This window comes from Passer domesticus, chromosome 20 (genome assembly GCF_036417665.1).
Source record: "Passer domesticus isolate bPasDom1 chromosome 20, bPasDom1.hap1, whole genome shotgun sequence".
In the NCBI taxonomy this organism is placed as follows: domain Eukaryota; kingdom Metazoa; phylum Chordata; class Aves; order Passeriformes; family Passeridae; genus Passer; species Passer domesticus.
Window position 1 is genome coordinate 1982356 of NC_087493.1, and position 13078 is coordinate 1995433.

General features: G+C 53.1%; 1 protein-coding gene across 2 annotated transcripts in view; it reads left to right on the forward strand.

Annotated features, from left to right (window-relative positions):
• The window catches only part of RPTOR (regulatory associated protein of MTOR complex 1), a 101226-nt gene that overhangs the window by 62528 nt on the left and 25620 nt on the right, over positions 1-13078 (forward strand). Inside the window, exons 20-25 of one of the 2 annotated variants that reach the window (XM_064395898.1) lie at positions 274-432; positions 6198-6316; positions 6653-6721; positions 10031-10134; positions 10926-11106; positions 11895-12005. In XM_064395898.1, coding sequence (XP_064251968.1) covers positions 274-432; positions 6198-6316; positions 6653-6721; positions 10031-10134; positions 10926-11106; positions 11895-12005 — 743 coding nt within the window. The remainder of the gene's footprint in view (positions 1-273; positions 433-6197; positions 6317-6652; positions 6722-10030; positions 10135-10925; positions 11107-11894; positions 12006-13078) is intronic. The other variant, XM_064395899.1, reaches the window with a different exon arrangement.

Consider the following 13078-nt stretch of genomic DNA (forward strand, 5'->3'; position numbering starts at 1 on the left):
GCAATTTTCTGGTCATTAGCATTGATTTTTCTGAGTGTTTGGGGACTAAAAATGTGCCTTCCAGCTTCCAAGCATAAGTGGATTTTTAACTCAATCTTTTGCTTGTTCTGTGTTTAATCCTTCAGTATTAAAAAGGGGAATTGTGGCTTCGCCCCCTGGGTAAGGGGTTTCCTTCCCTGAGCGTGGCAGGATTTAGAAAAGGGCTGTTTTGTCTGGGTGAAAATTGTTCTTTTGCCAGTCCTCGTTCCAGCATCTGCTGTTGTGTCCTGGCAGCTGGAAGCTCTGTGGCCTTTTCCCCTGGGAACCTGAGCACGAGCAGCAGTGCCAGCAGCACGCTGGGCAGCCCTGAGAACGAGGAGTACATCCTGTCCTTCGAGACCATCGACAAGATGAGAAGAGTCAGCTCCTACTCCTCCCTCAACTCCCTCATAGGTGAGCACAGCCCTCCTGCCCTGCCCTGCCCTGCCCTGCCCTGGGGGAAGGTTGGGGTCCTGCTCTCCCTGCTGTGTGTGGCTGGCTCTCCCCAGCAGAGGGATGGCAGTGGGAGCTGTTGGCTCCAGGTCTAAGCTGCAATGAAATCCTGTTAGGAATTCAGGCACAAAAATGTGGGGGCCACAACAGCTTGGTTTTAAACTACCTGTAGCTTTTCAAACAATCTGAGCCATTTTGGCACGGCACCACAGGCAGCATGCAGAAGGACCTGGCTTTTGGAATGGCCTCCTTCCAGGGAAAGCAGCATGCACAGGGAAATGCTGGGGGAAGTCTCTGTACTTCCTCTGTAATCAGTAATTGGGCCCATATTTCACAAATCAGTGCAAAGAGAGTAACTCAGGGAAAAATCACCTTTGCCTTGACCAAAGAAACATTTTCTCTGCTCTGTTTTCTAGGAGAATTAATGGTGATTTGGCTCTCCCAAGTTGAAAGATTCAGGGATTGTAATTACTGAGCCCCTGTGGCAGTTTAAAATCATGAGTTCATTAGGAACTTGATCAGTTAATTTGCTTTTGATTATCAGTAATGACATTGGATCTTCTGAAGCATGGCAGGGATGTTAGGAAATGTCTCTCCATCTTGAGCTAGGACTTGAGTTTTCCCGTTTCCACTGGTGTGTGCTTGATGGCTGGTGTGTGTCTCACAAGAGCTGTGCAGCCCAGCTGGAAAAGGCTCTGGAGAGGAGCTGGAGGTGGTGAGGGGAACTTTGGAAAGAGAGAGCAGCTCTCCAAGGCCTCCCTCATTCCTGATCCATCAAAGAGCTCAGACCCAGCTGGAAACACAGAGCTTAGAGAAGTGTTTAAAATTCATGACTCGCACAGAATCCCATTACCTCCCCATTTGCCTGCTGCAAGCCAGGCTTCTCTCATTCCTTCTGAAGCATCACCATCCTCCAGCCCTGTCTCCTGCTTCCCGAGGAGAGATGCCACAGCCCCAGCCACCCCCGCAGCTCTGCAGCCCAGGCTAACCCTGCTCCTCAATGTGCCTTGAGCTGCTGCTGCAGGGGAGCTGGGGAGGCCACTGGGGCAGAGTCCTGTGCCTGAAGGAGTGCTGTGCTCTGCTCTTGTCTTCTGAAGGAGGAAATGGGGCTCTGGCTCTGCAGTAATGCCTCTGCCAGGCACCTGAGATGGCCAGAGCAATGGAAAAGGTGTTTGGGGCACGTGGGGTGACTCCAAGTGAAGCAGGAATCTGGTGTGTAAGAGGGAAAGGAGAAATTTTCAGCCACAGTCTGTGTTCTGTGCTCTGCATTCCTGTCCTAAGCTGATTCACTGATCACATAATTCCAGAATGGTTTGAGCTGGGGGGACTCTAAAGCCCATCCAGTGCCACCCCTGCCATGGGCAGGGACACCTTCCACTACCCCAGGGTGCTCCAAGTCCTGTCCAAGCTGCCCTTGGGTCCTTCCAGGGATCCAGGGGCAGCCACAACCTGCTGAAGCTCAGGTCTTTGTTCCTCTCTGGCAGTTATAGGAACCTGGCGTGCGAGGGGTTGTTCTGGATCAGTCTCTATGCTGGCACTGAGGAATCATACCATGTACTTCTGCCCAAAAACTTGAGGAGAACCTCTCCATTCCTCCTTGTCCCATTTCACAAGCAGTTCCTTAGCTAGCTGTGGGCCAAATGTCCCCATTATGGCTCCCCAAATGCCACAGCACACGCTCTCAGCCGAGCTCTGTGTTCTCTGGCAGCTGCTCCTTGGCCAGACAGGCCAGTACCAGGAGAGACATTTATTTCTGGCCCACTTTTCCAGCTGGCAAGAGGCAGTTTGTGGTTAGTCAACAAAGACATCATTTTGGAAGGGAAGCTGAGCCTTGCTGCTTTTCCATACAGCCACTCATTAATCTTGGTGTCCTGGAAATGTTCAGTTTTAAGATAGGAAAAGGGATGGAATTAAATGGGGGTTTGCATACCTCGAGGCTGATTATTCATATCCAAAGTGCACGATGAAAGCCTTTGTCCTACAGAGAGCTTCTCTGGAAAGATTATCTTAAGGAGTGATCAAAGAAGGAGGAAAATAAATCTTGGAGCAATGAAATGCTGGGGAATTGTTGTCTTCTCCAGCAGGAGAGGCTGGGGGTGGAGGGCTGTTTGCCACTTACCAGGATGTGCCTCTGAGTAGCAGTGAGGGCGGAGGAGAGGATGCAGCGAGGATGAGGAGAGCAGAGGTGGAGGTGGACACTGAGGTGCAGGAAGCAGAGCTTGGGGCAGGGGAGCCTCCTACTCTGTGTTAATGCACAGAGATAATGAGAAGGAGCTGGTCAGCCAGCAGTGTGTGTAGCTGGGAACAGCACAGCAGCAAAATCCACGGATTTGGGTGGGGTTTGGGAATGGGAACTTGCTGCAGGGGCTGCTCGGAGGGGGCTGTGTCCCTGGGGGTGGTGCCAGCTCTGCCCAGGGGTGCCTGCCCTGAGGAATTCCTGCTGCTGAGCTGCTCCTGGCTCCTGTGGAGCACAGGGAGCTGCAGCTCTGCCCAGGGCTCAGGGTGAGCCCTGCAGGGCCCCAGGAGGGCTCAGGGGCTGGGCTGTGCCTGCAGGGAGCAGAGCTCAGGGAGCTGTGGGGATTTGGGGTGTCCCCTTCACCCAGGGTCCCTCCTGGCAGGAGGAGGTGTTCGTGGCATGCACATTGAGCACCTGTGGCTGGCACTGAGGGGAAGCAGCTCCCCAAATCCTCAGGGCTATTCAGCCTGGAATGTTTCAGCTGCATTTCCCTGCACAGCATTGCCTGTGTGCCTGTGTGAGGGTTTCATTCCTGTCCCTCCCCAGGAGCTGACTCGGGGCCAGGGGAGCAGGGAGCAGCCCTTGGTCTGGCTTTGCTGCCGTGCCAGTGGGAAGTGGAACTGCCCCATCTGTGGGGCTTCAAATCACTGCAGTGATTTTTACAGGGGATTGGAAAGAAACCCTGTCCCAGCCTGGCAAACCAAAGGGAATAAATAAAGCCATCAGCAGTGGGGTTTGCATGCACTGTGGCTCTCCCTGGAGCTGCTGGAGCCTGGCCCATCCTCAGGGCTCACAGGTGAGCTGACCCCCACCTGTGCAGGGAAAATCCAACTCAGGGAAAGGCAGGCAATTTATTTTTGACATTCTTAGCAGGGAGGGATCGTTTTGTAAACATGAGCCCACCCTGCAAGGTGCACTGAACTGGCTGGGAGTCAGTGACTAATTACAGAGCTGTCTGCTTCCATTAGTGCCCAGCCCCTGCTCAGCTCCTGGTTTGTATCTCAGGGACAGTTTGGGCACTGGAGCCCTGAAGATGAAATGGAGCTGCTGTTCCTCCTGCCACCTCTACTGCTCCCTTTTCCCAGGAACTGGAGCTCAGGATCTGACAGGGAGCTGTGTCAGATGTGTCACTCCTGCTCTGACAGTGGGGCAGTGGCAGCAGGAGAGAGCAGCTTTGGGAGCACCAGCCCTGAGCCCCAGGTGCCTTTGGAGAAATTCCCTGTGTTCTCCTCAAAGGCTGCCAGCTGAAGAGGGAATTGCACTGGCACAGTTCTGCTTAAAATTTGGTTTTTCTCTGACACTTAGATGTATAAAAAATGTCGTTGGGTTTTTTCCTCTGTGATCGAGGTGGTTATCAGGGCCCCTGGGAAATCATCTGGGTGCCCCCCTCACTCTTCCTTCTCTCCCTTTCCTTTTACTCTCTTTCAAGGGCTTTAAAGAATTGAAGGCATCCAGATTTCCCACTGGCCCTTATGTAACAGGCTGGAGTGTGGGAGGCAGAGCTCTGGGCACAGCTCTGGGCACACCTCAGACATTACCTGGCTGCTGCTTCACGAGCTGAGCCTTTTTTCCTCCCACACCTTGTAGCACTTTGCCTCTCTCCCTTCTTGTTCTTTATCCTCCCCCCTCCAGTTTTTCTTTCCTTGGTAATAGAAGCTTCCAGGATTTAACATTGTTATATATTTACAGCCTTTGCAATTTTACAGTATTATATAAATATTATACAATATTATATAAATATAAGTTTACAGCCTTTACAATTTACAGCCTTATAACAATTTACATTGTTAGAGGTTTTACAGCCTTGCCAGTGCCTAAAGGGGCTGCAGGAGAACTGGGGAGGGGATTTACACAAGGGCCTGGAGTGCCAGGACAAGGGGGAATGGCTTCCCACTGCCAGAGGGCAGGGTTAGGTTGCATACTGGGGAGAAATCCTTCCCTGGGAGGGTGTAAGGCCCTGGCACAGGGTGCCCGGAGAAGCTGGGGCTGCCCCTGGATCCCTGGAAGTGTCCAAGGCCAGGTTGGAATAACCTGGGATGGTGGAAGGTGTCCCTGCCCATGGCAGGGTGTGGAACAGGCTTTAAGGTCCATTCCACACACAGACTTTAAGGTCTGTCCCAAGCACTGTGGGGTTCTCTGGTTTGTCCCTGGCCTGCCTTGGGAAGGTTGGGATCAGCTGCAGGGTCTGCATGGGTCACCCCCAGCACACAAACAGCACAGGCCAGGTACTCCCTTGTGAGATCCCCAGGTGCAAATTTAAGCAGACACCACTTGGAACATCCTTTGGATGCCAGGTGGGAGAGAGAGAGACCCTCTGCAGGTGGGGAGAGAGGGAGGAGCTGGGTTATGGGGCTGCTTTGGCCCTTGGCAGTGATTTGTCACACTCTGGGCATTTGGGGCAGAGGAAGGTTCCCCTCTCAGCCCAAGGGCAGTCTGCAGGCTCCTGGAGCTGCTGCTGCCCTCAGCCAGAGCTCAGAACTGCTCTGTCCCAGCCTGCCCTGCTGGTTTAGGGAGCAGGTGTAGCTCTGCCAGGTGAGGAGCTGCTTGGTGACCAAGGGGCCCTTTCTCCCAACTGTATATTTAGATGCCTCCAGAAACACGGGAGGAAAAGCAGTAACAGCTTGATCTGTCATTTAGCACTGATTGTGACTCATCTAAAATCTCTATTTTAGCTCTTTTTTGTTGTTAGTGCAACCACTTTAACATTGTCCAAATGGCTGCACTCCCAAGCGGGGCGTTGCACGATCAGGCACCGGCAGGGCTCGGAGGCAGAACAACAAACCCTCGCCCAAAAGCAGCAAAATAAAATGTTCACAGAATTTTGTCAGTTGTTGCAAATGCTTATTAATTTGATTTGTACTTTGAATCTGTCAGTCCCTTCTGCCGAAATACCGAACAGCTGATGTGCTCATTAAATAACAAATTGGAGGAATTGATACAAATGTCAATAGGAAAGAGTGAGTTGGACTCGCTGCTTCCTGAGGGCTCGACTCCTAAAGCTTTGCTTTAAACATTTAGTAAACTTGTAGAGTGTAGAAGCCCCTGGACAATTCAAGAAAAATAACCACAACAGTTATTTGTGGTTATTTTTATTTTGTATTTTTATTTGTAGGGCAGTAACTGTGGGTTTACACCATTATTAAGTATTTCAGCTCAGGAAACCCAACATTATCCACTTGGCCTTTCCAGGTGATTTGCTTCAGGAGCCTGGAAAAGCAGGAGTTTGACTGGGGATGATTTAGGGAGTCTTTAATTTATTTTGCTTCCTCCCACTTTGATTTCACAAGCCCTTGCAGAGTTCACAGACAGGCAAAAGGGAGCCAAAATGCCCATGTGGGATGTTTTTGAGCTCCTCTCTTGATGTTCCCTGAGATGCCATCAGGTTGTTCGGAGTTCTAATGAATTTTCTCACATCAGATCAAAGACTCGGTGTTGATGGATTGTCATGTGCTGCAGGTTTTGGGGGTTGTTGTGGTTTTTATTTTTCTAGGTGTGAGTTTCAACAGTGTTTATACCCAAATTTGGAGAGTGCTCCTTCACCTGGCTGCTGACCCCTATCCTGACGTGTCCGACCTGGCCATGAAGGTTCTCAACAGCATTGCCTACAAGGTATGTGCCTGTCCCTGCTCACCTGTGCCTGCCAGGTGTTTGGATGTGGATTTTTTCATGCTTAGGCAAGGCTTAGGCAGACTGACCTGGATGGGTCTGTTGGAGGGCTCTGCCTTTAGCAGAAGGAGCTTTTAATGCTTCACGGTGATAAACTCTGCTCTGAACTCTGATCAGGTAAAATGAATAAATGGGGGAGGGCCCGGGCTTGTCTTAGGGTATAAATGAGGTGCAGACCTCGGACAGTGGGTCCAGTTTAGAGGTCTACTTGTCTAGATCAGTCCCTGGGATAAACCTTAAGTATCCTTCATTAAATTATCCGTTTGCAAACTGATTTAGATAATGCAAGTGGGACTGGCCTGCAGACTGAAGCCACAACGGCTCTCCAACCCAGGTGAACTAGTACATGTGAGTCAGCATGCAGACCCCTGCCACTCCTCACCCCAGCCCAGGCTGGGTGCCTAAACCTCCATCCTCATCCCATCTCATCCTGGGGGTGGCAGGATGTCCCTGGAGGTGCCACCCTGGGGCAGCAGCTTCCCCCTGCCCGGGCCAGGCCACCCCAGGACATCTTCTCACCCTGTGTGTCCCCTGGCTGGGCACAGAAAGCTCTGTGTGAACCTTTCTGGCCTCTCAAGCATCCAGACCATGAACCATTGCAATGGGAACTCTCTTACTGGGCCTTTCCAGGGAATAACCCCAGATCCTCAGCCCAGGGCTGTGGAGCTGGAGCTGCAGTAAGAGATGCCAGCATTGTGCACTGCCATCTTAATGCCTCAGAGATCTCTGCTTTGAAATGACTTTTTCTCTTGAGACAATAGTTACTGACTTGAACTCTGATTGTTTGAAGTGCACATGGCAGTGAGTGGTAAGGGCTGGGTTTGGGACAGAGGATTCTCTCGGCAGTGGGGGCAGCAAGCTCAGCCCTTCCCTGGAGAGACAGGGGTGCAGCAAATGACAGGCTGGAGATGCCAAATGATGGCAAGAAGGAAAGGAAAAGGTGGAAGATTTCCCTCTCTCTGCTCTAGATGCATGAAACTCTTTCAGTTCTGTGTTTGGTAGGCTCTTTGCAAAATGAAGTGTTGTCTCCTACTGTTAAAAGGGATATAAAGAGGAAGCAGATGTGCTTTTCCTGACTGAAATGTGTTTTCAGGAGTTGCTCCCTGGCCAGTGGAGAGGTGGATCAGTATCAGTATTGGTGTCCATGCTGCTGTGCCAGCAGGAGCTGTGATCATTCTGTTGTCACATCCCTAGGGAATGCTGGGGCTGATGGGGGAATTCTGTGTTGCCTCTAACGAGTGTGGGCCTGGCTGTGCTGGTGCTGACCCGAGTCCCAGAGCTCAGGCTCTGGGGGGCTCCTGCATCTCCCCCTGCACGGCTGGGCCAGCTGCTCTGCCCCTGCTTCCTAAGGCAACGGCTCTTCCAACAGGCTTGGAAAACAGGAAGCATTCCCATGGACAAGGGCACTGATCTGGGGATGCTTCAGGGAACAAAAGTGATTTGTTCTCCTTTGCCTTAGCCCCGAGACCCCTGAGGAAAGTGTTCGCTCCCGGGGTCGTGCTGCGCATGTCGGGGGCTTTGCTTTGGCCACCACCACCTGCCTTGGGTGCCTTCTAACGAGGCATTGTGATGAAAACAAAACCCCCAGAACACAACCACGCAGCCTGTGAGCTGCCCAGCACAGTGGGCTGTAAGGCTCAGACCCTCCCTGGCTGTTCCTGGTCCCGTTCTGTGAGCGGTGCCGCAGGACCACGAGAGCTCTGGGCTCTGTGGGAGCTCAGGCAGGAGCTGGCCAGTGTCTGATGCAAATCAGTGACAATTAAATCCTTGCTAACTGTGTCCTGAGACCTTTCCTTCGTGCTGCTGGAGCTTGTTGGATGTAGAAAGGAGTGCTGGACGTGGGCACTGCTCCTCCCCGGTGTGTGCAAGCACTGCCCGCTCGGGGGTTGAGTTTTACCAGTGAATGCAAACAAAATTTCTTTTTCTTGCTTAAACAAAAATACTGCCTCAGGTGATGTAAAACACTTGAATGTTCCAGGGGTTTCATATTTTGGTTTCATTACTGTAAAATTCAGGGAAGGAGAGGCTTCATTTTGGAGCTGGGCCAGCTGAGGTTTTCTTCCATTGGCAGAACTGAGCAGACACAGCTCGGGTCTGGGGGAGCTGGCTGGGGCTGGGGGCTTCAGTGGGAACAGCTGGGCTGATTCTCCATGGGCTTCCACATCTGGAGAGTGCTGGGGGACTAAAGATTGCAGAACCATGGAATGGCTTGGGTGGGAAGGGACCTTAAAGCTCATCCCATGGCAGGGACACCTCGCACTGTCCCAGGCTGCTCCCAGCCCTGTCCAGCCTGGCCTTGGGCACTGCCAGGGATCCAGGGGCAGCCACAGCTGCTCTGGGCACCCTGTGCCAGGGCCTGCCCACCCTCACAGGGGAGAATTTCTTCTGGCTGTCCCATCCAACCCAGCCCCTCTGGAGACATTCCAAAGCCCCTGGACACGTTCCTGTGTCACTGGCTCCAGGTGGCCCTGCCTTGGCAGGGGGCTGACCTGGGTGATCTCCAGAGGTCCCTTCCAAGCCCAGTGTTCTGTGATTCTGTGACTGCTGTTATCAAACGAGACCAGAGTGTCCTGCTCAGGTTTTTCCTGGAGCCAGGCTGTGGCTCTGTTTCTCCAGAAGGGCTCTGGGGCTGTGCTGGGTGTGAGCAGCCGGTGTGTGGGCTGCCCAGGCGTGCAGCCTTCCTGCAGGAATCTGCTGCTCTTCTGTTCCTCGGGCTCATTAGGCACTGCTGGGCCTCTCCCAGGCTGAGGCTGCCCTGGGATTTGTGTTTATGCTGCAGATGGGAATGGTGCAGTTCTCCTTCCTGGCCTGAGCCTTGGAAAATGCCCAGACCTGCTTTTTGTGAGCACCAAAACAAACAGCAAGGACCCAGGGTCCAGTGCTGGCCTCTAGAGACTTCCTGAAATCAAAAAGTCTGAAGAGGAAAGTTTGCTTCAGCCCAGGTTGCTTTGTCCAGGTGTTTTTAATGGAAGGCTTGAGGCTGAATTACAGAATCACAGAATCATTTAGGCTGGAAAAGCCCTCTGAGCCCATCCAGTCCAACCATTCCCCCAGCACAGCCAAGGCCACCACTGACCATGTCCCCAGGTGCCACATCCCCATGGCTGTTAAATCCCTCCAGGGGTGGGGACTCCACCACTGCCCTGGGCAGCCTGTACCAATGTCTGACAGCCCTTTCCATGAAGAATTTTTCCCCAATATCCAACCTGACCCTCCCCTGGCACAACTTGAGGCTGTTTCCTCTTGTCCTGTTGTCCTCTGGGAGCAGAGCCCAGCTGCCCCCTCCTGTCAGAGCATTGAGCAGAGCCTGATCCCCCTGAGCCTCCTTTCCTCCAGGCTCAGAACGTGCTTTACGATTTATGGGAGCTGCAGGACTCAGTCCTGAGGTGGGAGGGAAAGGCTGGTGGCTGTGGGGGCACTGAGGGGAGCCCAGCCTGTCCCCCTGCCCTGTGTTTGGGCTGCTGGGCAGCTCTTGGCTGCAGGCAGCAAAGGCACTCTCGGGTAAGTGTTCCTGCCTGAGCCAGCAGTGGAAGCAGCTGCTGTTGGGAGCAGCCTGGGGGCTTTGTTTTGCCCCCCAGCCATAGAGAGCTCCCTCCCTACCCTGCCTGGCTGTGCCAGGGCTGTGCCAGCTGCTCAGGCTCCCTGTGTTGTCCCCAGGCCACGGTCAACGCTCGCCCCCAGCGCATCCTGGACACCTCCTCGCTGACCCAGTCGGCCCCTGCCAGCCCCACCAACAAGGGGATGCACATCCACCAAGTGGGGTAAGTGCAGCCCGGCCTTCCAGCACCTTCTGGGGTGGGGTGGGTGCTCCCTGCCCAGCCCCATGCCAGGGAGCTGCCCAGGGACAGGGAATGGGGCTGGCAGCAGTGGTGAGGTGTCCAGGAAGAAAGCTCTGGGAAAAGGTGGGAGTTTCTTCCTGTTTTCCTTTAGGGCAAAGAGTAACAAGCCCACTGGGTATGCAACTGAACTGAAAGGAAGAGCTGCTGCTTGGCTGCTTTTACCTTTCCTGAGCTGTGGTGCCCAAATTCCCAGTGACGTCTGAGCTGTGCCTGCTGCACTTTGAGCTGATAAAAGCTGGGGTTAACTGATGGACAAAACACCCTGCCTGAGCAGCAGGGAAACAGAGAGTGCTGGGGGCAAAGCTGGGGGCTGAAAATGGGATTATTTCCCAAAACAACTGTCCAAGAGAAAACATCACACGTTAGATCTGCTGGTCCCTTACCCAGTGTGCACCAGTGAGATTCCAAGAGAGGGCCCAGGTTAAATTCAAGTGGTCTGAACTTCAGTCCCCCCATGGAAATGCAGTCCCTGGGCAGGGTGACTTAGGTCAGGCATCACAGATTGCCAGAACATTGAGGTTCATCCCCTCAGTGTGGCACAGCCAGAGTTCACTCTTGGTTTGGGGTGGGTTTGCCCTTTGGAGGGGATGTGGGAACTGTGATGTTTCTGCAGAGGAGGCACCACAGCGAAACACCAAAGTGAAAAGAACATAATGCACAGCAAATCTCATGTGCAGCAATACCCAGAGCCTGTCCCCTGTTCTGCCCCTCAGAGGGTCCCCTCCAACCACGAGCACGAGCAGCTCCAGCCTGACCAACGAGGTGCCCAAGCAGCCGGTGAGCCGGGACCTGGCGTCCGTGCGCCCCAGCGTCACCAACGTGGGGGTCCAGTACACCCCCCACTCCCACCAGTTCCCCAGGACAAGGAAAATGTTTGACAAAGGCCCAGAACAGGTAAGGACACGGCTCTGATAGCTCTGACAGCTTCTCCCCACTGGGGTTTGTCCCACTTTCTGTTGGTTGTGGTTTATTTCTGTGCATCCCTCGTTTGCTTCCAGCTGCTGCTAATCCACATTGGCTGCCTCTAAGCAGCCAAATAAAAATTGATTAATTTATTTTCTTCAGGATAAATTGTGTTTTACAGCTTTTGATAGGGCATTATTCACTTCTGCCACTAAGCAATGTGTCTAATCAGAGTCCATGGCTCACTCCTCTGTAAACATTTGTGTGCCTGAGTGACACCCCAGAGTCTGATCCCTGACCCTCGGGGCTCTCCAGCCCTGGCAGAGCAGGGACAGGGAATAGCTGTGATCATAAGCCCCAGCAGCAGCAGCACCTTCCCTTCTCTGGGGTTTGGCAGCATCAGGATGGTATTTCTGAAAGCTGGAACCTGAGGGAATGGAGCAGCTTTTCCCTTGGGGTGTCCTGTGCTGTGTGACAGACACTCATCCACCTTGGCACAAGCTGTGTCTGGATCCTGACTCATCCTCGCTGCTCCCTGCACCACATCCCTGGGACAGAGCTGCTGGGACCTCCCTGAGGTGTCTTGGGGCTGCTCCAGCCCAGAGCCTGCAGCTGAGGAATGTGCACCTTTCCAAGGAGCAACCCTAACCCCCGATCCCAGAGCTGGCTGTGCAGTTCCCTGTCCTGAGCAGTCTGTTTGAGGGTTTGGTGCCTGCCTGGGCCAGGGGGCTGTCCCTGGGGTGTCCCTGCAGGTGGTGAGCCCTGTCCCCTCCCCACAGACAGCTGATGATGCTGATGATGCCGTGGGACACAAGAGCTTCATCTCGGCCTCGGTGCAGACGGGGTTCTGCGACTGGAGCGCCAAGTACTTCGCCCAGCCCGTCATGAAGGTAACCCTGCTGGGCTGGCTGGGCCCTGCCAGCCCTGCCCTTCTCCCTTTTCTTTCCTGGGCAGGCACAGGAATGGATCTCCTTCCATCGTGCTGCTCTGTCAGTGACAGTGACCAGAGGGAGCACAAAGGTGGCTGGGGTGGGACAGGCAGAGCCCGGGGGAAAGCTCAGCTCCCCATGGAGCACTGCCCACAGAAAACGTAGGAATGAGGAGAGGTTCTGTGTCACATCCCCCAGTTTTGCCTGGTTGCACGGCAGAGTTGTTCCATCTGAAATGTTGTGCTTCTCTGCATATAGAAAATTGCATTATAGCTAAAATGAATTGGTTTTTAAAGTAAATAAATGGAATAATGAAGGCCCTTGAAAGGGCAGTGAGAGGCTGGAGAATGAGAGATGGTTTTCTTTCTGACATTGCAGCTGAATCTCCTGGCTGTGGTAAAAGAGGCAGAGCAGTGCTGGGGGGAGGCTGCCCTGGGGGAGGCCAGCAGGACAGACCCTCTGGCGTGGGACTGGGGAGCTGTGCTCTGCTTCCAGCACAGGCACCTTTAACTCGCAGAGGAGAAAGTGAGAGTGGCTGCATGCCCACGAGTGCCTGGGGGAAGCTTGGGGAGCATTATTTCTGGGGTTTAAAGTTTAAAGAAATGTAAGAAGTTGTGTTATAGCGAAGAATAAGGGTGGTAATGACAAATTTACATCCAGGTCTCTTCAGAAGTGACTTTTTTGGGTAACTAAATTATCTCTGTGTGAAGTGAGAGAGAAACGGAAACCTTGTTCCAGGAAAAACACAAACCAGAGCTCTTAAGAGATGGGCAAAGATATCAGTGACTGGAAAGAGAAGCTATTAAATTCCCAGAATGTTTTAGCTGTTAAATTCCCAGAATGTTTTAGCCAAAGCTCAGGTTTCAGGTTTAAGTATGAAACAGGAGGAGCAGTAAATCTCCCTCATTAAAGGCAACTTTCAGGTGCTCTGGGAGTCTCAGGGAGCCCAAAGGTGTCAGGACTTTGAGCTCCGTGTCTTGGAGGGGGTGCCATGCCCGGCAGGGATGGTGCCCAGCTCCATTAATGCCTCCCCA